Source organism: Coregonus clupeaformis, chromosome 6 (genome assembly GCF_020615455.1).
Source record: "Coregonus clupeaformis isolate EN_2021a chromosome 6, ASM2061545v1, whole genome shotgun sequence".
Taxonomy (NCBI): domain Eukaryota; kingdom Metazoa; phylum Chordata; class Actinopteri; order Salmoniformes; family Salmonidae; genus Coregonus; species Coregonus clupeaformis.
The window spans coordinates 35,636,230-35,661,175 of record NC_059197.1 but is presented as its reverse complement, the minus strand read 5'-3'; the positions used below and the strand labels follow the sequence as shown (position 1 = coordinate 35,661,175).

General features: G+C 46.8%; 1 protein-coding gene and 1 long non-coding RNA gene across 3 annotated transcripts in view; both read left to right on the top strand.

Annotated features, from left to right (window-relative positions):
* LOC121567610 (rho guanine nucleotide exchange factor 26-like) overlaps positions 1–24,946 on the top strand; it is a 70,026-nt gene that overhangs the window by 22,082 nt on the left and 22,998 nt on the right. For both annotated transcript variants that reach the window (XM_041877791.2, XM_041877790.2), the window contains exons 9-12: positions 4,743–4,817; positions 5,021–5,110; positions 9,921–10,075; positions 19,026–19,235. In XM_041877791.2, coding sequence (XP_041733725.2) covers positions 4,743–4,817; positions 5,021–5,110; positions 9,921–10,075; positions 19,026–19,235 — 530 coding nt within the window. The remainder of the gene's footprint in view (positions 1–4,742; positions 4,818–5,020; positions 5,111–9,920; positions 10,076–19,025; positions 19,236–24,946) is intronic.
* On the top strand, positions 12,251–12,808 carry LOC123489989. Its single transcript, XR_006660776.1, has 3 exons — positions 12,251–12,269; positions 12,371–12,406; positions 12,506–12,808. It is a non-coding gene; the product is annotated as an uncharacterized LOC123489989 (long non-coding RNA).

Below are 24,946 nucleotides of genomic sequence, written 5' to 3'. Positions count from 1 at the left end.
GTTCCACCATTGGGGTGCCAGAGCAGTGAACAGTTTTGACTGGGCTGAGCGGGAACTATGCTTCCGCAGAGGTAGGGAGCCAGCAGGCCAGAGGTGGATGAACGCAGTGCCCTCGTTTGGGTGTAGGGACTGATCAGAGCCTGAAGGTACGGAGGTGCCGTTCCCCTCACAGCTCCGTGAGGCAAGCACCATGGACTTGTAGCAGATGCGAGCTTCAACTGGAAGCCAGTGGAGTGTGCGGAGGAGCGGGGTGACGTGAGAGAACTTGGGAAGGTTGAACACCAGACGGGCTGCGGCATTCTGGATGAGTTGTAGGGGTTTAATGGCACAGGCAGGGAGCCCAGCCAACAGCGAGTTGCAGTAATCCAGACGGGAGATGACAAGTGCCTGGATTAGGACCTGTGCCGCTTCCTGTGTAAGGCAGGGTCGTACTCTCCGAATGTTGTAGAGCATGAACCTACAGGATCGGGTCACCGCTTTGATGTTAGCGGAGAACGACAGGGTGTTGTCCAGGGTCACGCCAAGGCTCTTCGCACTCTGGGAGGAGGACACAACGGAGTTGTCAACCGTGATGGCGAGATCATGGAACGGGCAGTCCTTCCCCGGGAGGAAGAGCTGCTCCGTCTTACCGAGGTTAAGCTTGAGGTGGTGATCCCTCATCCATACTGATATGTCTGCCAGACATGCAGAGATGCGATTCGCCACCTGGTTATCAGAAGGGGGAAAGGAGAAGATTAGTTGTGTGTCGTCAGCGTAGCAATGATAGGAGAGGCCATGTGAGGATATGACAGAGCCAAGTGACTTGGTGTATAGCGAGAATAGGAGAGGGCCTAGAACTGAGCCCTGGGGGACACCAGTGGTGAGAGCACGTGGTGCGGAGACAGCTTCTCGCCACGCCACTTGGTAGGAGCGACCGGTCAGGTAGGACGCAATCCAAGAGTGAGCCGCGCCGGAGATGCCCAGCTCGGAGAGGGTGGAGAGGAGGATCTGATGGTTCACAGTATCAAAGGCAGCAGACAGGTCTAGAAGGACAAGAGCAGAGGAGAGAGAGTTAGCTTTAGCAGTGCGGAGAGCCTCCGTGACACAGAGAAGAGTAGTCTCAGTTGAATGACCAGTCTTGAAACCTGACTGGTTTGGATCAAGAAGGTCATTCTGAGAGAGATAGCAAGAGAGTTGGCTAAAGACGGCACGCTCAATAGTTTTGGAGAGAAAAGAAAGAAGGGATACTGGTCTGTAGTTGTTGACATCAGAGGGATCGAGTGTTGGTTTTTTGAGAAGGGGTGCAACTCTCGCTCTCTTGAAGACGGAAGGGACATAGCCAGCGGTCAAGAATGAGTTGATCAGCGAGGTGAGGTAGGGGAGAAGGTCACCGGAGATGGTCTGGAGAAGAGAGGAGGGGATAGGGTCAAGCGGGCAGGTTGTTGGGCGGCCTGCAGTCACAAGTCGCAAGATTTTATCTGGAGAGAGAGGGGAGAAAGAAGTCAAAGCATAGGGTAGGGCAGTGTGAGCAGGACCAGCAGTGTTATTTGACTTAACAAACGAGGATCGGATGTCGTCAACCTTCTTTTCAAAGTGGTTGACGAAGTCATCCACAGAGAGGAGGGGGGATTCAGCAGGGAGGAGAATGTGGCAAAGAGCTTCCTAGGGTTAGAGGCAGATGCTTGGAATTTAGAGTAGTAGAAAGTGGCCTTAGCAGTAGAAACAGATGAAGAAAATGTAGAGAGGAGGGAGTGAAAAGATGCCAGGTCCGCAGGGAGTCTAGTTTTCTTCCATTTCCGCTCAGCTGCCCGGAGCTCTGTTCTGTGAGCTCGCAATGAGTCATCAAGCCACAGAGCTGGAGGGGAGGACCGAGCCGGCCGGGAGGATAGGGGACATAGAGAGTCAAATGATGCAGAAAGGGAGGAGAGGAGGGTTGAGGAGGCAGAATCAGGAGATTGTAGGGAGAAGGATTGAGCAGAGGGAAGAGATGATAGGATGGAAGAGGAGAGAGTAGCGGGAGAGAGAGAGCGAAGGTTGCGACGGCGCATTACCATCTGTGTAGGGGCAGAGTGAGTAGTGTTGGAGGAGAGCGAGAGAGAAAAGGATACAAAGTAGTGGTCGGAGACATGGAGGGGAGTTGCAGTGAGATTAGTAGAAGAACAGCATCTAGTAAAGATGAGGTCAAGCGTATTGCCTGCCTTGTGAGTAGGGGGGACGGTGAGAGGGTGAGGTCAAAAGAGGAGAGGAGTGGAAAGAAGGAGGCAGAGAGAAATTAGTCAAATGTAGACGTAGGGAGGTTGAAATCCCCCAGAACTGTGAGGGGTGAGCCATCCTCAGGAAAGGAACTTATCAAGGCGTCAAGCTCATTGATGAACTCTCCAAGGGAACCTGGAGGGCGATAGATGACAAGGATATTAAGCTTGAATGGGCTAGTGACTGTGACAGCATGGAATTCAAATGAGGAGATAGACAGATGGGTTAGGGGAAAAATTGAGAATGTCCACTTGGGAGAGATGAGGATTCCTGTGCCACCACCCCGCTGACCAGATGCTCTCGGGGTATGCGAGAACACATGGTCAGACGAGGAGAGAGCAGTAGGAGTAGCAGTGTTTTCAGTGGTAATCCATGTTTCCGTCAGCGCCAAGAAGTCGAGGGACTGGAGGGTAGCATAGGCTGGGATGAACTCTGCCTTGTTGGCAGCAGAACGGAAGTTCCAGAGGCTGCCTGAGACCTGGAACTCCAGGTGGGTGGTGCGTGCGGGGACCACCAGGTTAGAGAGGCAGCAGCCACGCGGTGTGAGGCGTTTGTGTAGCCTGTGCGGAGAGGAGAGAACAGGGATAGGCAGAGGCATAGTTGACAGGCTGCAGCAAATGGCTACAATAATGCAGAGGAGATCGGAATGAAATGAACTAAACATCTGGGAAAGGAGAGAGCGGGGCCTCCCTCAGCACAACTCCCAAATATAACTCTCCCAACTTCCACCTCAGAAACTATAATTGTTGGAAACTACAGCGGTTCAATGTTTCTAGGAATAGACTAACTCAGTTTATTCAGCTAGCTAACTAGGTGCAGTATTATTCCGTGAAAATCGTCCGGTCATCAAGTCATATGACGCCACAGCCAGCTAGCATGCCGGACTCCAGCAACACATTTTAGCGCCAATACTCTGCCACAACAAACCACCAGTGTATCAACACGCAAGCAGATCGTTCGTGTCCGGCTTCAGCTATTGTATCCTTCAGTTATAGTAGGCTTCAGCTATAGTAGGCTTCAGCTATTGTAGCCTTCAGTTATAGTAGCCTTCATCTACTGCAGCCTTCATGTATAGTAGACTTCATCTATAGTAGCCTTCATCTACAGTAGCCTTCATCTACTGTAGCCTTCATCTATATTAGCCTTCACCTACAGTAGCCTTCATCTACTGTAGCCTTCACCTACTGTAGCCTTCATCTACTGTAGCCTTCATCTACTGTAGCCTTCATCTATTGTAGCCTTCATCTATATTAGCCTTCATCTATATTAGCCTTCATCTATATTAGCCTTCATCTATAGTAGCCTTCATCTATAGTAGCCTTCATCTACAGTAGCCTTCATCTACTGTAGCCTTCATCTACAGTAGCCTTCATCTACTGTAGCCTTCATCTATAGTAGCCTTCATCTATAGAAGCCTTCATCTTAACTGGCCTCAAAGAGCTCAGCTCCTAACTATTGACCTAGAAATGTTTGTCCATTCATTGGTCCTTTGGTTTCACTTACTGTTCTATCGCTCTCCTCTTCTCTCTCTTTCCCTGTTCTAGTTGTTCCCTTGAGGTTGAAGGAAGGATACTAGGCCATGAAGTAGGAGACTTTTGAGCCCTGAGAAAGTTTTGGTTACACTTAATGCTTCCAACCGCTGTGCGTGCGTGCGTGCGTGCGTGCGTGCGTGCGTGTGTGTGTGTGTGCGTGCGTGCGTGCGTGTTCATGACAGCAGCGTTAGAGAGAGGTGTTCTGGAAGCCTCTCCCAGGAATAACATCATACTCTACTGTGTACACAGACTTTATTACATCATACTCTACTGTGTACACAGACTTTATTACATCATACTCTACTGTGTACACAGACTTTATTACATCATACTCTACTGTGTACACAGACTTTATTACATCATACTCTACTGTGTACACAGACTTTATTACATCATACTCTACTGTGTACACAAACTTTATTACATCATACTCTACTGTGTACACAGACTTTATTACATCATACTCTACTGTGTACACAGACTTTATTACATCATACTCTACTGTGTACACAGACTTTATTACATCATACTCTACTGTGTACACATACTTTATTACATCATACTCTACTGTGTAGACATACTTTATTACATCATACTCTTCTGTGTAGACAGACTTTATTACATCATACTCTACTGTGTACACAGACTTTATTACATCATACTCTACTGTGTACACAGACTTTATTACATCATACTATACTGTGTACACATACTTTATTACATCATACTCTACTGTGTACACAGACTTTATTACATCATACTCTACTGTGTACACAGACTTTATTACATCATACTCTACTGTTTACACAGACTTTATTACATCACACTCTACTGTGTACACAGACTTTATTACATCACACTCTACTGTGTACACAGACTTTATTACATCAGCCCTTTGATAAAGAACACACTGTCCTGGCTCCCAGCCACTGTGTGTGTGTGATCTGCTCTGACCTCTGACCCCTCTTTCTGTTTCAGGTCATTTGTCAGAAGGCTTCTAAAGACTCAGCTCAGTATGAGGCCTGTAAGAAAGCCCTCCAATCAGTCAGCAAGGTGAGAGGTCAACTGGGGTCAAAACCAAACTGATGCCAGATCAAAGGTCAAAGCCCATCTCAACATGACATCAAGGAAGAGCCTGTGTTTTCCTGTGGTCTTTGTATGTGAGCCTGCATGCAACTGCACGTTTGTGTCCGTGCGTCTGTGCGTGCTTGTAACTCTGTGTGTGTGTGTGTGTGTGTGTGTGTGTGTGTGTGTAGGTGGTGCGTAAGTGTAACGAAGGGGCCCGTACCATGGAGAGAACAGAGATGATGTACACCATCAACTCCCAACTGGAGTTTAAGATCAAGGTAAGGAGATGGGCTTGGAATTATGTAGCACAGTATGGTAACTCTATTAACCCCAGTGGTGCCTGTAGCTGGGCTTGGTGACTGTCTCTATTAACCCCAGTGGTGCCTGTAGCTGGGCTTGGTGACTGTCTCAATTAACCCCAGTGGTGCCTGTAGCTGGGCTTGGTGACTGTCTCAATTAACCCCAGTGGTGCCTGTAGCTGGGCTTGGTGACTGTCTCTATTAACCCCAGTGGTGCCTGTAGCTGGGCTTGGTGACTGTCTCTATTAACCCCAGTGGTGCCTGTAGCTGGGCTTGGTGACTGTCTCAATTAACCCCAGTGGTGCCTGTAGCTGGGCTTGGTGACTGTCTCTATTAACCCCAGTGGTGCCTGTAGCTGGGCTTGGTGACTGTCTCTATTAACCCCAGTGGTGCCTGTAGCTGGGCTTGGTGACTGTCTCTAACCCCAGTGGTGCCTGTAGCTGGGCTTGGTGACTGTCTCTATTAACCCCAGTGGTGCCTGTAGCTGGGCTTGGTGACTGTCTCTATTAACCCCAGTGGTGCCTGTAGCTGGGCTTGATGACTGTCTCAATTAACCCCAGTGGTGCCTGTAGCTGGGCTTGATGACTGTCTCTATTAACCCCAGTGGTGCCTGTAGCTGGGCTTGATGACTGTCTCAATTAACCCCAGTGGTGCCTGTAGCTGGGCTTGGTGACTGTCTCAATTAACCCCAGTGGTGCCTGTAGCTGGGCTTGGTGACTGTCTCAATTAACCCCAGTGGTGCCTGTAGCTGGGCTTGGTGACTGTCTCTATTAACCCCAGTGGTGCCTGTAGCTGGGCTTGGTGACTGTCTCTATTAACCCCAGTGGTGCCTGTAGCTGGGCTTGATGACTGTCTCTATTAACCCCAGTGGTGCCTGTAGCTGGGCTTGATGACTGTCTCTAACCCCAGTGGTGCCTGTAGCTGGGCTTGATGACTGTCTCAATTAACCCCAGTGGTGCCTGTAGCTGGGCTTGGTGACTGTCTCAATTAACCCCAGTGGTGCCTGTAGCTGGGCTTGGTGACTGTCTCAATTAACCCCAGTGGTGCCTGTAGCTGGGCTTGGTGACTGTCTCTATTAACCCCAGTGGTGCCTGTAGCTGGGCTTGGTGACTGTCTCTATTAACCCCAGTGGTGCCTGTAGCTAGGCTTGATGACTGTCTCTATTAACCCCAGTGGTGCCTGTAGCTGGGCTTGGTGACTGTCTCAATTAACCCCAGTGGTGCCTGTAGCTGGGCTTGATGACTGTCTCTATTAACCCCAGTGGTGCCTGTAGCTGGGCTTGATGACTGTCTCTATTAACCCCAGTGGTGCCTGTAGCTGGGCTTGATGACTGTCTCTATTAACCCCAGTGGTGCCTGTAGCTGGGCTTGATGACTGTCTCTATTAACCCCAGTGGTGCCTGTAGCTGGGCTTGGTGACTGTCTCTATTAACCCCAGTGAGGCCTATATCTGTTAACCTACTGTATATCCTGAAGAGCTGTTAAGGTCACTATAAGATGCTATGGACCAGGACACTCCAACCCTGTTCCTGGAGAGCTAGAATCCTTAAACCTGGAATCCTTAATGGTGAAACTGCCACGTACGTTTTGGGATATTGCAACAACAAAGACCTAACTCTGTTCCCCCCTCTGACATCACTGCATGCGCGATAGAACAGCAGAATATGTACTGCACATAAGGTTTTTAACATGCTGCGCAACGCTCCTGACCTCCTGACCTCCGTTTGTCAACAAAACAAAGGCGGTGGGCGCTTGGTAAAAAGCTGAGGGATGGGCCTGGAAGAAACTTTCAAATTCATAAACAGAGCTATGTATGCAAGGACTGACCATCCATGATATCAAGATGATAGTTTTAAGCACGTTTTTTGAGGCTGTACAGTGTTTGTTTACATGTACGTTGTTTACGAACATTGGAGTAAAACATTTACATTTACATTTTAGTAATTTAGCAGACGCTCTTATCCAGAGCGACTTACATTATTTATTTATTTTCCTACCCCCTGTGGGAATCGAACCCACAACCCTGGCGTTGCAAACGCCATGCTCTATCAACTGAGCTACATCCCTGCCGGCCATTCCCTCCCCTACCGTGGACGACGCTGGGCCAATTGCGCGCCGCCCCATGGGTCTCCCGGTCACGGCCGGCTACGACAGAGCCTGGATTCGAACCAGGATCTCTAGTGGCACAGCTAGCACTGCAATGCAGTGCCTTAGACCACTGCGCCACTCGGGAGACTTAAAACAAGCTTATATGTTGGGGTACGACAGTTAAACTAAGCTCATGAGACGTAAGTAATTCTTTTAAGAATCAATGGCTATATATCATTTAATTTATAAGAAAAAAAATGTATGTAGCAACTAAGGATTCTAGCTTTAAAGCCCGTACCATGAGATACTGCGAAGGGATTACCATTAGCTGTCCCCCTCTGCTTTTGAGGAACATTTGGGGGTGTTCCTGGTCATACCTGACATTTCCCAGGCGGTCTCCCAGGGGAGAGACACACAGGGAGGCATCATGAAGTTTCTATACTGGTGTGAAATGGAGAGGAGTCATGGTCCTATATACAATAATAATAAAATAATAAATAAAATAAATGCCATTTAACAGACACTTTTATCCAAAGCGACTTACAGACATGCGTGCATAAATTTTTTTGTGTATGGGTGGTCCCGGGGATCGAACCCACTACCTTGGCGTTACAAGCACCGTGCTCTACCAGCTGAGCTGCTGCAATACAAAGTAAAACACGCACACACATAAACACACACACATGGTGTTATGTTCTGTGCATATGTTCACAGGGTCATTTCCCAGCAGCCTCTTTGAATCACACTCCATTTCTTCATCTGTTGATTTGGACAAGTGTGTTTTGAACAGTGTGTTAGAGATGTTCACATTTTTCTCTCTCACACATACAGAACGCGTAGACACACACACACAGAGATATATATTCAAACAGATGTACTGTACACACACTACCAGTCAAAAGTTTGGACACACCTACTCATTCAAGGGTTTTTCTTTATTTTTACTATTTTCTACATTGTAGAATAATAGTGAAGACATCACAACTATGAAATAACACATATGGAATCATGTAGTAACCACAAAAGTGTTAAACAAATCAAAATATATGTTATATTTGAGATTCTTCAAATAGCCACCCTTTGCCTTGATGACAGCTTTGCACACTCTTGGCATTCTCTCACCAGCTTCATGAGGTAGTCACCTGGAATGCATTTCAACTAAAAGTTAATTTGTGGAATGTCTTTCATTCTTAATGCGTTTGAGCCAATCAGTTGTGTTGTGTTGTGTTGTGACAAGGTAGGGGGGTATACAGAAGATAGCCCTATTTGGTAAAAGACCAAGTCCATATTATGGCAAGAACAGCTCAAATAAGCAAAGAGAAACGACAGTCCATCATTACTTTAAGACATGAATGTCAATCAATACGGAGAATGTCTTTGAACGTTTCTTCAAGTGCAGTCGCAAAAACCATCAAGCGCTATGATGAAACTGGCTCTCATGAGGACCACCACAGGAAAGGAAGACCCAGAGTTACCTCTGCTGCAGAGGATAAGTTCATTAGAGTTACCAGACTCAGAAATTGCAGCCCAAATAAATGATTCACAGAGTTCAAGTCACAGACACATCTCAACATCAACTGTTCAGAGGAGACAGTGTGAATCAGGCCTTCATGGTTGAATTGCTGCAAAGAAACCACTACTAAAGGACACCAATAATAAGAAGAGACTTGCTTGGACCACGAAACACGAGCAATGGACATTAGACCGGTGGAAATTTGTCCTTTGGTCTGGAGTCCAAATTTGAGATTTTTGGTTCCAACCGCCGTGTCTTTGTGAGACGCGGTGTGGGTGAACAGATGATCTCTGCATGTGTAGTTCCTTTGCTGGTGACACTGTCTGTGATTTATTTATAATTCAAGGCACACTTAACCAGCATGGCTACCACAGCATTCTACAGCGATACGCCATCCCATCTGGTTTGGGCTTAGTGGGACTATCATTTGTTTTTCAACAGGACAATGATCCAACACACCTCCAGGCTGTGTAAGGGCTATTTGACCAAGAAGGAGAGTGTTGCGTCAAATGACCTGGCCTCCACAATCCCCCGACCTCAACCCAATTGAGATTGTTTGGGATGAGTCGGACGGCAGAGTCAAGGAAAAGCAGCCAACAAGTGCTCAGCATATGTGGGAACTCCTTCAAGATTGTTGGAAAAGCATTCCTGGTGAAGCTGGTTGAGAGAATGCCACGAGTGTGCAAAGCTGTCATCAAGGCAAAGGGTGGCTATTTGAAAAATCTCAAATATATTTTGATTTGTTTAACACTTTTTTTGGTTACTACATGATTCCATATGTGTTATTTCATAATTTTTGATGTCTTCACTATTATTCTACAATGTAAACTCAAACCAAACTTTTGACTGGTACTCTATATACACACACTCACATGCACACACTTGTGTACACAAACACACACACACACTTCGGCAGGCACAAGTGTGATAGCGGTGTGGGAAAGTGCTGTTGTAACATATGGGCCTAACAGATGTCTGCAGGGCTGTGAACCTCCTTGCCCTCATAGCCAGTTGTTCACACACACACACACACACACACACACACACACACACACACACACACACACACACACACACACAGGAATGTCTGGAGCACATTCCATTTTGTAAGCCTTGATATTGATCATCTCTGTGTCTCTCTCTCTCTCCTCTGTCCTCTCTGTCTCTCCCCCCTCGGTCTCCCCCCCAGCCCTTCCCACTGGTGTCGTCCTCTAGGTGGATGGTAAAGCGAGGGGAGCTCACAGCCTTCGTGGAGGAGAACGGTATCTTCTCCAAGAGGACGTCACGACAGCAGGTCTACTTCTTCCTCTTCAATGACGTCCTCATCCTCACCAGGAAGAAGAGGTGGGTCCACAGTCTCTCATTTTATATTATATATAAAAAGGGTTAAACAAATCAAAATATATTTTATATTTGAGATTCTTCATATAGCCACCATTTGCCTTGATGACAGATTTGCACACTCTTGGCATTCTCTCAACAAGCTTCACCTGGAATGCTTTCCCAACAGTCTTGAAGGAGTTCCCACATATGCTGAGCACTCGTTGGCTGCTTTTCCTTCACTCTGCTGTCCGACTCATCCCAAACCATTTCAATTGGGTTGAGGTCAGGGGATTGTGGAGGCCAGGTCATCTGATGCAGCACTCCATCACTCTCCTTCTTGGTAAAATAGCCCTTACACAGCCTGTGTCATTGTCCCCATTGTGTATGCCTCCCGAGTGGCGCAGTGGTCTAAGGTCCTGGTTCGAATCCAGGCTCTGTCGTAGCCGGCCGCGACCGGGAGACCCATGGGGCGGTGCACAATTTGCCCAGCGTCGTCCAGGGTAGGGGAGGGAATGGCCGGCAGGTATGAAAAAAATAATAATAATGTATGCACGTATGTAAGTCGCTCTGGATAAGAGCGTCTGCTAAATGACTAAAATGTAAAAAAATTGTCCTGTTGCTGTGGTAGCCATGCTGGTTAAGTGTGCCTTGAATCACTGACAGTGTCACCAGCAAAGCACTGCCACCATAACACCTCCTCCTCCATGCTTTACGATGGGAACTACACATGCGGACACGGCACAAAGACACGGCGGTTGGAACCAAAAATCTCCAATTTGGACTCCAGATCAAAGGACCTGATTCACACAGTCCCCTCTGAACAGTTGATGCTGAGATGTGTCTGTGACGTGAACTTTGTGAAACATTTATTTGTGCTGCAATTTCTGAGGCTGGTAACTCTAATGAACTTATCCTCTGCAGCAGATGTAAATCTGGGTCTTCCATTCTTGTGGCGGTCCTCATGAGAGCCAGTTACGTCATAGCGCTTGATGGTTTTTGCGACTGCACTTGAAGAAACTTCCAAAGTTATTGAAATTTTCCGGATTAACTGACCTTAATTTCTTAAGGAAATGATGGACTGTCATTTCTCTTTGCTTATTTGAGCTGTTCTTGCCACAATATGGACTTGGTCTTTTACCAAGTAGGGCTATCTTCTGTATACCTTGTCACAACACAACTGATTGGCTTAAGAAGGAAAGAAATTCTTCAAATTAACTTTTAAGAAGGCATTCCAGGTAACTACCTCATGAAGCTGGTTGAGAGAATGCCAAGAGTGTGCAAAGCTGTCATCAAGGCAAAGGGTGGCTAACACATATTTAGATTTTTGGTTACTACATGATTCCATATGTGTTATTTCATAGTTTTGATGTCTTCACTGTCAGCATGTTGGGACATGGTGGTGAGGTGTGATCTGGGAAAACGGGCCACACCCCAATGTTGTAGGCTTGGCCCTAATATATGTGCTCTCTGTTACCTGGAGCTGCATGGCAAATGATCCAGGAACATAAGGAAAGCACAAAGGACAATGCCCAAGGACTAGTCAACCCTCCCCTTCTGAGAGGCCAACATGGATCTCTGTTACAGTACCCAGAGGACTATTGTGACAGAATAATGCTATAGTATCCATGTCTGGTATCTATCTGAAAGTTGTTCACTGAGGACAACTCTGAAGCTTTCTATATGAATGTGTGATCTCTGTGGTAACTTGTATCTGTACAGGGTGAACTCTGAATTACTCAAAAGGGGTGTTATGTTCCTCTCAGGAACTCTGTCTTATTTACATCGGCCTCATCCCCCACACAAGCCTTTAGATGCTGTGACACCCTGTGGAGGTTGGGTCTTGGTGGTCAGGTTACTGTCAACTTGGTATCGTTTAATTGGTCAATGGTGGTTGGTTTTGTTTTGAGAAGGTTACACCTTCAGATGTTATACATGTAATTAAATGCATTTGTTCTCTCTCTCTTATCCTGTATCCGGTTCACTGAGGAAGGTTGTATGGTACATTCTCATTTCCTAGAGCTTCCAGGCCTCTGGCCTAGTACGCAGCTCTGTGTTCATGTTTTGAACACAGGTCAACTACTTGAAGAAGCAGAGGAACCTTTAGCAGGTCAACTACTTGAAGAAGCAGAGGAACCTTTAGCAGGTCAACTACTTGAAGAAGCAGAGGAACATTTAGCAGGTCAACTACTTGAAGAAGCAGAGGAACCTTTAGCAGGTCAACTACTTGAAGAACCTTTAGCAGGTCAACTACTTGAAGAAGCAGAATAACCTTTTAGCAGGTCAACGACTTGAAGAAGCATAATAACCTTTTAGCAGGTCAACGACTTGAAGAAGCAGAAGAACCTTTAGCAGGTCAACGACTTGAAGAACCTTTAGCAGGTCAACTACTTGAAGAAGCAGAGGAACCTTTAGCAGGTCAACGACTTGAAGAAGCAGAAGAACCTTTAGCAGGTCAACTACTTGAAGAAGCAGAGGAACCTTTAGCACAGGTATGTATTAGCAGGTGTAAAACTACATCAAATGGCCTGGCTAAACATACAAACCTGTCTCTTGGTGTCCTCAGAATCAGGGTGTCTGGAGTGTATTGAAGTGTGTGTCTGGTGTATTTCGTCTGTGTGTCTGTACATATGTGTGTCTGTGCTGAGCCCATGGACCTGCACATTGTCAGCGGGATCAGAATGGAAGCTTGTTTTTTCCCCAAAAAAATTCAGGACCATTCTGCACACTATGAATAAAGTATGACTTCCTGGAAACCATCTGGCTCTTATTCATGTGTGTGTGCATGCTTCTCATTTCCCCCAAAATCTCCAGCTGTGTCTGAGACGGATCGCCATGCCGCTCTCTCTCCAAATTCCTCAAACCTTCTTTCTTTCTGGGAATTTGATCCAAAGCAGCAGGCTCCAGCAGTATGCTGCCGCTGGCGTGTGTTCAGGACTGGGAGTGTTTGGGTTTGTTCTGTGGAGGCACGGGAGCCCTGCTGTGGCACGCTACTCTCTCTCTCTCGCTCTCTCTCTCTCTCTCTCTCTCGCTCTCTCTCTGTGTGTGTGTCTCTGTGTCTCTTTCTCTGTGTGTTTCTCTGTGTGTTTCTCTCTCTCTGTGTGTTTCTCTCTCTGTTTCTCTCTCTCTGTTTCCCTCTCTCTCTCGCTGTTTCTCTCTCTGTTTCTCTCTATCTCTCTCTTTCTCGCTCTCTCTCTTTCTCGCTCTCTCTGTTTCTCTCTCTCGGTTTCTCTCTCTCTCTCTCTCTCTCTCTCTCTCTCGGTTTCTCTCTCTGTTTCTCTCTGTCTCTGTCAGTCTCTCTGTCTTTGCATGAACATAAATAAAAGCACTGGCTAGACAAATTGTAGGCTAGGTCACAGTACATTAGGCCAACAGTAGAGCTTGATAGAGAGTTTAGCCAACGTTAACCCTGGACGCCATGCTGCTGGCCAGTCTCTCTTGGACTACGTCTGGTCATAGCCTTGTCTGCCAGAGTGATTCTACTGCTATTGACCAGGAGTGGAGATGGCTCTGATGTGTGGTTCACCTGCCCATCTACCTCTTCTCAGGAGATGGCTCTGATGTGTGGTTCACCTGCCCATCTACTGATTACAGTGGGGGAAAAAAGTATTTAGTCAGCCACCAATTGTGCAAGTTCTCCCACTTAAAAAGATGAGAGAGGCCTGTAATTTTCATCATAGGTACACGTCAACAATGACAGACAAAATGAGAAAAGAAATTCCAGAAAATCACATTGTAGGATTTTTAATGAATTTATTTGCAAATTATGGTGGAAAATAAGTATTTGGTCAATAACAAAAGTTTCTCAATACTTTGTTATATACCCTTTGTTGGCAATGACACAGGTCAAACGTTTTCTGTAAGTCTTCACAAGGTTTTCACACACTGTTGCTGGTATTTTGGCCCATTCCTCAATGCAGATCTCCTCTAGAGCAGTGATGTTTTGGGGCTGTCACTGGGCAACACGGATTTTCAACTCCCTCCAAAGATTTTCTATGGGGTTGAGATCTGGAGACTGGCTAGGCCACTCCAGGACCTTGAAATGCTTCTTACGAAGCCACTCCTTCGTTGCCCGGGCGGTGTGTTTGGGATCATTGTCATGCTGAAAGACCCAGCCACGTTTCATCTTCAATGCCCTTGCTGATGGAAGGAGGTTTTCACTCAAAATCTCACGATACATGGCCCCATTCATTCTTTCCTTTACACGGATCAGTCGTCCTGGTCCCTTTGCAGAAAAACACCCCAAAGCATGATGTTTCCACCCCCATGCTTCACAGTAGGTATGGTGTTCTTTGGATGCAACTCAGCATTCTTTGTACTCCAAACACGACAAGTTGAGTTTTTACCAAAAAGTTATATTTTGGTTTCATCTGACCATATGACATTCTCCCAATCCTCTTCTGGATCATCCAAATGCACTCTAGCAAACTTCAGACGGGCCTGGACATGTACTGGCTTAAGCAGGGGGACACAGCAGGATTTGAGTCCCTGGCGGCGTAGTGTGTTACTGATGGTAGGCTTTGTTACTTTGGTCCCAGCTCTCTGCAGGTCATTCACTAGGTCCCCCCGTGTGGTTCTGGGATTTTTGCTCACCGTTCTTGTGATCATTTTGACCCCACGGGGTGAGATCTTGCGTGGAGCCCCATATCGAGGGAGATTATCAGTGGTGTTGTATGTCTTCCATTTCCTAATAATTGCTCCCACAGTTGATTTCTTCAAACCAAGCTGCTTACCTATTGCAGATTCAGTCTTCCCAGCCTGGTGCAGGTCTACAATTTTGTTTCTGGTGTCCTTTGACAGCTCTTTGGTCTTGGCCATAGTGGAGTTTGGAGTGTGACTGTTTGAGGTTGTGGACAGGTGTATTTTATACTGATAACAAGTTCAAACAGGTGCCATTAATACAGGTAACGAGGGGAGGACAGAGGAGCCTCTTAAAGAAGAAGTTACAGGTCTGTGAGAGCCAGAAATCTTGCTTGTTTGTAGGTGACCAAATACTTATTTTCCACCATAATTTGTAAATAAATTCATTAAAAATCTTACAATGTGATTTTCTGGATTTTTTTTTCTCAATTTGTCTGTCATTACAGGCATCTCTCATCTTTTTAAGTGGGAGAACTTGCACAATTGGTGGCTGACTAAATACTTTTTTTCCCCACTGTATGTGTATTGTTGATTAGAAACAACTAAGAGCATCTGTTAAATGACTAAAATGTAAAAATGTAACAAATAAACAGTTGCCTCCTTTTACAACAATCATGATCTTGTGAAGTCAGGCATGGGGTGAATCTCTGTTTTTCTTTTTCATTTCTATAATTGTAAAGCGACTTTGGGTCCTTGAAAAGTGCAATGTAAGTCCCATGTTTTATTAATTATTATTATTATTAGTTAAATGCTTGCTTGCCTTATCAAGTTAAAAAGTTACCTTAACTTTGAGAGCCCACTTCGAGGGACCAATCAGATGGCAGGATTTTAAACCGAAGCAGAGAATGCCACCCACACAAGTGTTGTGGAGAGATGCATGGCAGAGAGTGACTGTTCAGGAAAACCAGACACTAGACCCACAGGAACACCACTACTACACACAAGCTGGCCTCCCCTCTTCCGCTCACGCTCTTGTCTTTTTCTCTCTCACTTTTCCCTCCTCCCTCTTTTTTTTTTGTTTCCCTCTGTCTTCTCTCTTCCAAGCTGATCTCCCGTCTGTGTTTGTTTGAGTAGGCCCCGATCTCCCCAGGAAATTCTTCTCTCTCTCTCTCTCTGTCTGTGTCTGTCTCTCTGTGTGAGTGACTAAGCTAGTGTCTCAGTACTCTCTCTCCCTGCTGTAAACATCCTCTCTTCCCCCCCTCCATCTCTATCTCTCTTTCTCTCCTTCCATCAAAGATTGGTAACTGGTCGAACAGTTAATATTCTGATGTCTGTTCAGTCACCAAGGAGGAGAAGCCTTTGTTATCACAAACAGCCTGTATCAAAGGACAGCATGTTTCTCATTCTGTGTGTGTGTGCATATTGCAGCTCTTTTCTCTCTTTGTACGACAGCTAAGTCCTCCTCTACAGTTCTCATTCAGTATTACATTTACATTATTTAGCAGACGCTCTTATCCAGAGCGACTTACAGGAGCAATTAGGGTTAAGTGCCTTGCTCAAGGGCACATCGACAGATTTTTCACCTAGTTGGCTCGGGGATTAGAACCAGCGACCTTTCGGTTACTGGCACAACGCTCTTAACCACTAAGCTACCTGCCGCCAGTACTTCTGCATTCTATCCATCCCCCCTCCGCCCCCCCCCCCCACTCCCATTCCACAGAGGAATGTAAATGGAATTCCACACATTGTAGCAGTAGGGGATTCTGGGAAAGGTTAGAATTCTTTACTGACACCTTACACACCAGACACTTCCTCCTCTTTCTGATCCTCCATTTTAACCTCTCCTCCTCGTCCTCTGAGCTGTCAGACTGGTTGTCGTTGGTTGCCGTGTGGATTCAGTGATTGAGTGTAGGGTGATGGGTACCAGAAGACCCTGCCTCCAACCTCTCAACCATGACAGGTATTCTCAACCAGCTGTAGGAAAGGGCCCCCACTGAATTGGCGTGTGTGTGTGTGTGTTTGTGTAGGTGTGTGCATGTGTGCGTGCGAGCATGTGTGTGTGTGTGTGTGTGTGTAGGTTCACATGCAGGGAATTCAATCCCTGGAAAATAGTCCCTGGCTGTCATTCCACATCCCAATTAGACCTACTATGCTATAGGCTTTGTGTGTGTCTCTGTGTGTGTGTGTGTGTGTGTGTGTGTGTGTGTGTGTGTGGTGCTGCTGAGTTCAGGCCCCAGCAGACCCCTAACTCAGCTTCCCTGTGTGAGATTGGGCTCTAGAATGAGTTCCATATGGCTCCAACTAACAGCAGGAAGTGTCAAACATAATGAGGCTCGGGTGCTCATGGGAAATGTAGGCACTAAGCACACAAATGTTGAGCAGTCATATATATATATATATATATATATATATATATATATATACAGTGAGGGAAAAAAGTATTTGATCCCCTGCTGATTTTGTACGTTTGCCCACTGACAAAGAAATGATCAGTCTATAATTTTAATGGTAGGTTTATTTGAACAGTGAGAGACAGAATAACAACAAAGAAATCCAGAAAAATGCATGTACAACATTTTAGAAATTGATTTGCATTTTAATGAGGGAAATAAGTATTTGACCCCTCTGCAAAACATGACTTAGTACTTGCTGGCAAAACCATTGTTGGCAATCACAGAGGTCAGACGTTTCTTGTAGTTGGCCACCAGGTTTGCACACATCTCAGGAGGGATTTTGTCCCACTCCTCTTTGCAGATCTTCTCCAAGTCATTAAGGTTTCGAGGCTGACATTTGGCAACTCGAACCTTCAGCTCTCCACAGATTTTCTATGGAATTAAGGTCTGGAGACTGGCTAGGCCACTCCAGGACCTTAATGTGCTTTTTCTTGAGCCACTCCTTTGTTGCCTTGGCCATGTGTTTTGGGTCATTGTCATGCTGGAATACCCATCCATGACCCATTTCCAATGCCCTGGCTGAGGGAAGGAGGTTCTCACCCAAGAGTTGACGGTACATGGCCCCGTCCATCGTCCCTTTGATGCGGTGAAGTTGTCCTGTCCCCTTAGCAGAAAAACACCCCCAAAGCATAATGTTTCCACATCCATGTTTGACGATGGGGATGGTGTTCTTGGGGTCATAGGCAGCATTCCTCCTCCTCCAAACACGGCGAGTTGAGTTGATGCCAAAGAGCTCGATTTTGGTCTCATCTGACCACAACACTTTCACCCTGTTCTCCTCTGAATCATTCAGATGTTCATTGGCAAACTTCAGACGGGCATGTATATGTGCTTTCTTGAGCAAGGGGACCTTGCGGGTGCTGCAGGATTTCAGTCCTTCACGGCGTAGTGTGTTACCAATTGTTTTCTTGGTGACTATGGTCCCAGCTGCCTTGAGATCATTGACAAGATCCTCCCGTGTAGTTCTGGGCTGATTCCTCACCATTCTCATGATCATTGCAACTCCATGAGGTGAGATCTTGCATGGAGCCCCAGGCCGAGGGAGATTGACAGTTCTTTTATGTTTCTTCCATTTGTGAATAATCGCACCAACTGTTGTCACCGTCTCACCAAGCTGCTTGGCGATGGTCTTGTAGCCCATTCCAGCCTTGTGTAGGTCTACAATCTTGTCCCTGACATCCTTGGAGAGCTCTTTGGTCTTGGCCATGGTGGAGAGTTTGGAATCTGATTGATTGATTGCTTCTGTGGACAGGTGTCTTTTATACAGGTAACAAGCTGAGATTAGGAGCAATCCCTTTAAGAGTGTGCTCCTAATCTCAGCTCGTTACCTGTATAAAAGACACCTGGGAGCCAGAAATCTTTCTGATTGAGAGGGGGTCAAATACTCATTAAAATGCTAATCAATTTATAACATTTTTGACATGCGTTTTTCTTTTTCTGTCTCTCACTGTTCAAATAAACCTTATTATATTGATATTTGACTCCAAATATCGATTTGTAAAGTCTATAAGCAGCGTTAGCTAGTGCTAGTTGGCTGTACCTGTGACAACCAGTATTTCTCATCTTTTTAAATAGTGACCCAACATATTTTCAGCACTTTTGTTTCCCTGACTGATCAAAACTCATTTTCTCATGTCTCGCTCTCGTCTCTCTGAAGCAGACATATGGTGAGTAATATGATTGGAACATCAAATCGCAGTGAAATCGCAGTATCGAATCGCAATACACATTGAATCGCGAGAATCACAGTACATATTTAATCAGCACCTAAGTATCGTGATAATATCGTATCATGAGGTCCCTGGCAATTCCCAGCCCTACAGCAAACACTACCTAATTACTACAAGGTAATAAAGAATGGAGTTAATTGTGGTGTTGCAGTTGTGGGTCACTCACTCTCTCTTTCTCTCCCTTTCTCTCTCCCTCTCTCTCCACCTCAGTGAGGACAGCTATGCAGTGATCGACTATGCTCTGAGGGACCATATCTGGGTGGGACCCTGCCAGGCCGAGGATATCAACCTATCACCCGTCAGAACCACCGCTGTAATGCTGACGTCACGGCAGCCCGGGGCCAGCCACCTCTTCCGCCTGCGTTTCCGTAGCAACCACTCCGGAGACAAGGTGCCCATGGTCCTGGGGGTGGAGCTAATGTAAGTGTCACCGTCTAGTGTGCGACCCTTAACCTTTGCATCTATGTTTGTCTTCCTCTCTATCTCTTCCTCTCTGAGCTAGGTCCTATCTGGATCCTTCTCTCTGAGCTGGGTCCTATCTGGGTCCTTCTCTCTGAGCTAGGTCCTATCTGGGTCCTTCTCTCTGAGCTGGGTCCTATCTGGGTCCTTCTCTCTGAGCTGGGTCCTTCTCTCTGAGCTGGGTCCTTCTCTCTGAGCTGGGTCCTTCTCTCTGAGCTGGGTCCTTCTCTCTGAGCTGGGTCCTTCTCTCTGAGCTGGGTCCTATCTGGGTTCTTCTCTATCTGTCTCTTATGTCTTCACCTTCCGAAGCCACTGAGGTTATATTCTGCTGTCTATCTCTCCTGTCTCTCTTTTCTACATATCTTCCTGTCATCACTTCATCCTTCTGTCAGTTGGGTCAAATATGATGTGCCCTGGGAGTGTGTGGGCATGTGTGTGTTCCATCAGGAACATGTTTGTTTATGTCCCTCAGTACATCTGATGGGATGGGCATCTTTAATCCCACAATGCCTCTGAGACAACTCACTCAGATCAAAGTCTTTATAGAGTTTATAGAGACCCATTTTCTCTCTCTCTATTCAATTCAAGGGGCTCTCTCTCTCTCTCACACACACACTGATCAAAGTCCCCTGGTATCAGCATGTATAGCCTTATCTCCCCACAGCCTATCATTAACCCCCTCCACTCTGCGGTCTCTCCCCACAGCCTATCATTAACCCCCTCCACTCTGCGGTCTCTCCCCACAGCCTATCATTAACCCCCCTCCACTCTGCGGTCTCTCCCCACAGCCTGTTAATTAACCCCCCTCCACTCTGCGGTCTCTCCCCACAGCCTATCATTAACCCCCTCCACTCTGCGGTCTCTCCCCACAGCCTGTTAATTAACCCCCTCCACTCTGCGGTCTCTCCCCACAGCCTGTTAATTAACCCCCTCCACTCTGCGGTCTCTCCCCACAGCCTGTTAATTAACCCCCCTCCACCCTGCGGTCTCTCCCCACAGCCTATCATTAACCCCCTCCACTCTGCGGTCTCTCCCCACAGCCTATCATTAACCCCCTCCACTCTGCGGTCTCTCCCCACAGCCTGTTAATTAACCCCCTCCACTCTGCGGTCTCTCCCCACAGCCTATCATTAACCCCCTCCACTCTGCGGTCTCTCCCCACAGCCTGTTAATTAACCCCCTCCACTCTGCGGTCTCTCCCCACAGCCTATCATTAACCCCCTCCACTCTGCGGTCTCTCCCCACAGCCTATCATTAACCCCTCCACTCTGCGGTCTCTCCCCACAGCCTGTTAATTAACCCCCCTCCACTCTGCGGTCTCTCCCCACAGCCTATCATTAACCCCCTCCACTCTGCGGTCTCTCCCCACAGCCTATCATTAACCCCCTCCACTCTGCGGTCTCTCCCCACAGCCTATCATTAACCCCCCACTCTGCGGTCTCTCCCTACAGCTTATCATTAACCCCCTCCACTCTGCGGTCTCTCCCCACAGCCTATCATTAACCCCCTCCACTCTGCGGTCTCTCCCCACAGCCTGTTAATTAACCCCCTCCACTCTGCGGTCTCTCCCTACAGCTTATCATTAACCCCCTCCACTCTGCGGTCTCTCCCCACAGCCTATCATTAACCCCCTCCACTCTGCGGTCTCTCCCCACAGCCTGTTAATTAACCCCCTCCACTCTGCGGTCTCTCCCCACAGCCTGTTAATTAACCCCCTCCACTCTGCGGTCTCTCCCCACAGCCTGTTAATTAACCCCCTCCACTCTGCGGTCTCTCCCCACAGCCTATCATTAACCCCCTCCACTCTGCGGTCTCTCCCCACAGCCTATCATTAACCCCCTCCACTCTGCGGTCTCTCCCCACAGCCTATCATTAACCCCCTCCACTCTGCGGTCTCTCCCCACAGCCTGTTAATTAACCCCCTCCACTCTGCGGTCTCTCCCCACAGCTTATCATTAACCCCCTCCACTCTGCGGTCTCTACCCACAGCCTATCATTAACCCCCTCCACTCTGCGGTCTCTCCCCACAGCCTGTTAATTAACCCCCTCCACTCTGCGGTCTCTCCCCACAGCCTATCATTAACCCCCCTCCACTCTGCGGTCTCTCCCCACAGCCTATCATTAACCCCCTCCACTCTGCGGTCTCTCCCCCACAGCCTATCATTAACCCCCCTCCACTCTGCGGTCTCTCCCCACAGCCTATCATTAACCCCCTCCACTCTGCGGTCTCTCCCCACAGCCTGTTAATTAACCCCCTCCACTCTGCGGTCTCTCCCCACAGCCTATCATTAACCCCCTCCACTCTGCGGTCTCTCCCCACAGCCTATCATTAACCCCCTCCACTCTGCGGTCTCTCCCCACAGCCTATCATTAACCCCCTCCACTCTGCGGTCTCTCCCCACAGCTTATCATTAACCCCCTCCACTCTGCGGTCTCTCCCCACAGCCTATCATTAACCCCCTCCACTCTGCGGTCTCTCCCCACAGCTTATCATTAACCCCCTCCACTCTGCGGTCTCTCCCCACAGCCTATCATTAACCCCCTCCACTCTGCGGTCTCTCCCCACAGCCTATCATTAACCCCCTCCACTCTGCGGTCTCTCCCCACAGCTTATCATTAACCCCCTCCACTCTGCGGTCTCTCCCCACAGCCTATCATTAACCCCCTTCACTCTGCGGTCTCTCCCCACAGCCTATCATTAACCCCCTCCACTCTGCGGTCCCTCCCCACAGCCTATCATTAACCCTCTTAGGGTAATGACCTACAGTAGGAAACAGCTGAGCTTGGCCTTTCACATTTCTGCTTCTAATGGAATAATGTTCCTCCCAGCAAACACTGGCTATATAGGGAATCACTTTACAATGACATAGCAGCCTATTTTGGGTATTTTGGGCAATAGTTTGATATCACCCACACCCATTCTATCATTTGGGATAGTAGACAATTCATCCTCTGTATGGTAATTGGAAATGCAGTGAGTTGAGTAGAAAGCGTAACAGAGGAGTTTAAGTACCGGCATGCTTCCCAACAGTAACTGTTTCTAGAGACTTAGAACTTCCTGAAGTTGTCTAGAGCTCTTTCATCTTTTAACAGTCATTTTATTACCCTACAGGTCATCTCTCTCTCTCTTTCTCTCTCTCTCTGTCTCTCTCTCTCTCTCTGATAAATATAGGTTATATTTACATTGGTGTGTCTTTCTTGTGGCAGCAGGTCACACGTTTTGCCGCTGGGATTGCACGGCTAACAGATACGGGAGTTAGTCAATTTGATTCGTGGGTTTGTGTAATCTGAGCAAAATATGTCTCTTATATGGTTGTACATTTGATAGGAGGTTAGAAAGTGTAGCTCAGTTTCCACCTAATGTTGTGGACAGTGGCCACATAAACTGTCTAAGGCGACCTCTCTCAATAGCAAGGCTATGCTCACCGAGTCTGTACATAGTCAAAGCGTTCCTTCATTTTGGGTCATTTTGGGTCAGTCACAACGGTCAGGTATTCTGCCACTGTGTACTCTCTGTTTAGGGCCAAATAGCATTCTAGTTTGCTTAGTTTTTTTGTTATTTCCAATGTTTCAAGTAATTAACTTTTTGTTTTCTCATGATTTGGTTGGGTCTAATTGTGTTGCTGTCCTGGGGCTCTGTGGGGTCTGTTTGTGTTTGTGAACAGAGCCCCAGAACCAGCTCATCTTCTGGCAGGTTAGGGCTTTGTGATGGAAGGTTTGGGCATCGCTTTCTTTTAGGTGGTTGTGGAATTTAATGGCTCGTTTCTGGATTTTGATAATTAGCGGGAACCATCCTAATTCTGCTCTGCATGCATTATTTGGGGTTTTGCGTTGTACATGGAGGATATTTTTGCAGAATTCTGCATGCAGAGTCTCAATTGGGTGTTTGTCCCATTTTGTGAATTCTTGGTTGGTGAGTGGACCCCAGACCTCAGAACCATAAAGGGCAATGGGTTCTATAACTGATTCAAGTATTTTTAGCCAGATCCTAATTGGTATGTCAAATTTAATGTTCCTTTTGATGGCATAGAAGGCCCTTCTTGCCTTGTCTCTCAGATCATTCACAGCTTTGTGGAAGTTACTTGTGGTGCTGATGTTTTAGGTATGTGTAATTCTTTGTGTGCTCTACAATGTCTAGATAGAATGTATGTTCGTGGTCCTGGCAACTGGACCTTTTGGAACAACATTATTTTTGTCTTACTGAGATTCACTGTCTGGGCCCAAGTCTGACAGAATCTATGCAGAAGAGCTAGGTGCTGCTGCAGGCCCTCCTTGGTTGGGGACAGCACCAGATCATCTGCAAACAGTGGCCAATTAATTGATATATTCTGAACAAAAATAAACGCAACATGCAACAATTTCAAAGGTTTTACTGAGTGCCAGTTCATATAAGGAAATCAGTCAATTGAAATAAATTCATTAGTCCCTAATCTATGGATTTCACATGACTGGGCAGGGGCGCAGCCATGGGTGGGCCTGGGAGGGCATAGGCCCACCCACTTGGCAGGCAGACCCACCCACTGGGGAGCCAGGCCCACCCACTGGGGAGCCAGGCCCAGCCAATCAGAATGAGTTTTTCCCCACAAAAGGGCTTTATTACAGACAGAAATACTCCTCAGCACCCCCCCCACAGACGGTCCCGCAGGTGAAGAAGCCGGATATGGAGGTCCTGGGCTGGCGTGGTTACACGTGATCTGCGGTTGTGAGGCCGGATGGACGTACTGCCAAATTCTCTAAAACGACGTTGGAGGCAGTTTATGGTAGAGAAATTAACATTCAGTTATCTGCCAACAGCTCTGGTGGACATTCCTGCAGTCAGCATGCCAATTGCACGCTCCCTCAAAACTTGAGACATCTGTGTCATTGTGTTGTGTGACACTGCACATTTTAGAGTGGCCTTTTATTGTCCCCAGCACCTGTAACGATCATGCTGTCTAATCAGCTTGTTGATATGCCACACCTGTCAGGTGGATGGATTATCTTTGCAAAGGAGAAATCCTCACCAACAGGGATGAAAACAAATTTGTGCACAAAATTTGAGAGAAATAAGCTTTTTGTGCGTATTGAACATTTTGGGGATTTTTTATTTCAGCTCATGAAACATGGGACCGACACTTTACATGTTTCGTTTATCTGGATAAGAACGTCTGCTAAAAAAAAAAAAATATTTGTGTAAATGTTGAAGAGGGTGGGGCTCAATCTTCATCCTTGGCTCACCCTACAGCCCTGAGGCAAGAAATCTGTGTGTTTATTGCCAATTTTGACACTTATTGTTTGTGTACATTGATTTTATAATATCGTAGGTTTTCCAACCAACAATAATTTCCATTAATTTGTACAACAGGCCTTCATGCAAAATTGAGTCAAAAGCTTTTTTGAAATCAACAAAACATGAGAAGACTTTGCTTTTGTTTTGTTTGTAACGTTAGGTGTGCAGGGTATATACAGGGTCCTGTAGTTCATTCAACGTAAATGGAGAATCCAATGGGTTCTGGTAGTCTTTCATAGCTGGTTCTACGTTTTGTCAATTGTCATGTATATGTTTTTGGTCTTGGTTCTTTGTTATATAACCGAAAAGGAGAAGTGGTTTATCCATACATTGCATTCCGAAAGTATTCAGACCCCTTGACTTTTTCCACATTTTGTTATGTTGCAGCCTTATTCTAAAATTG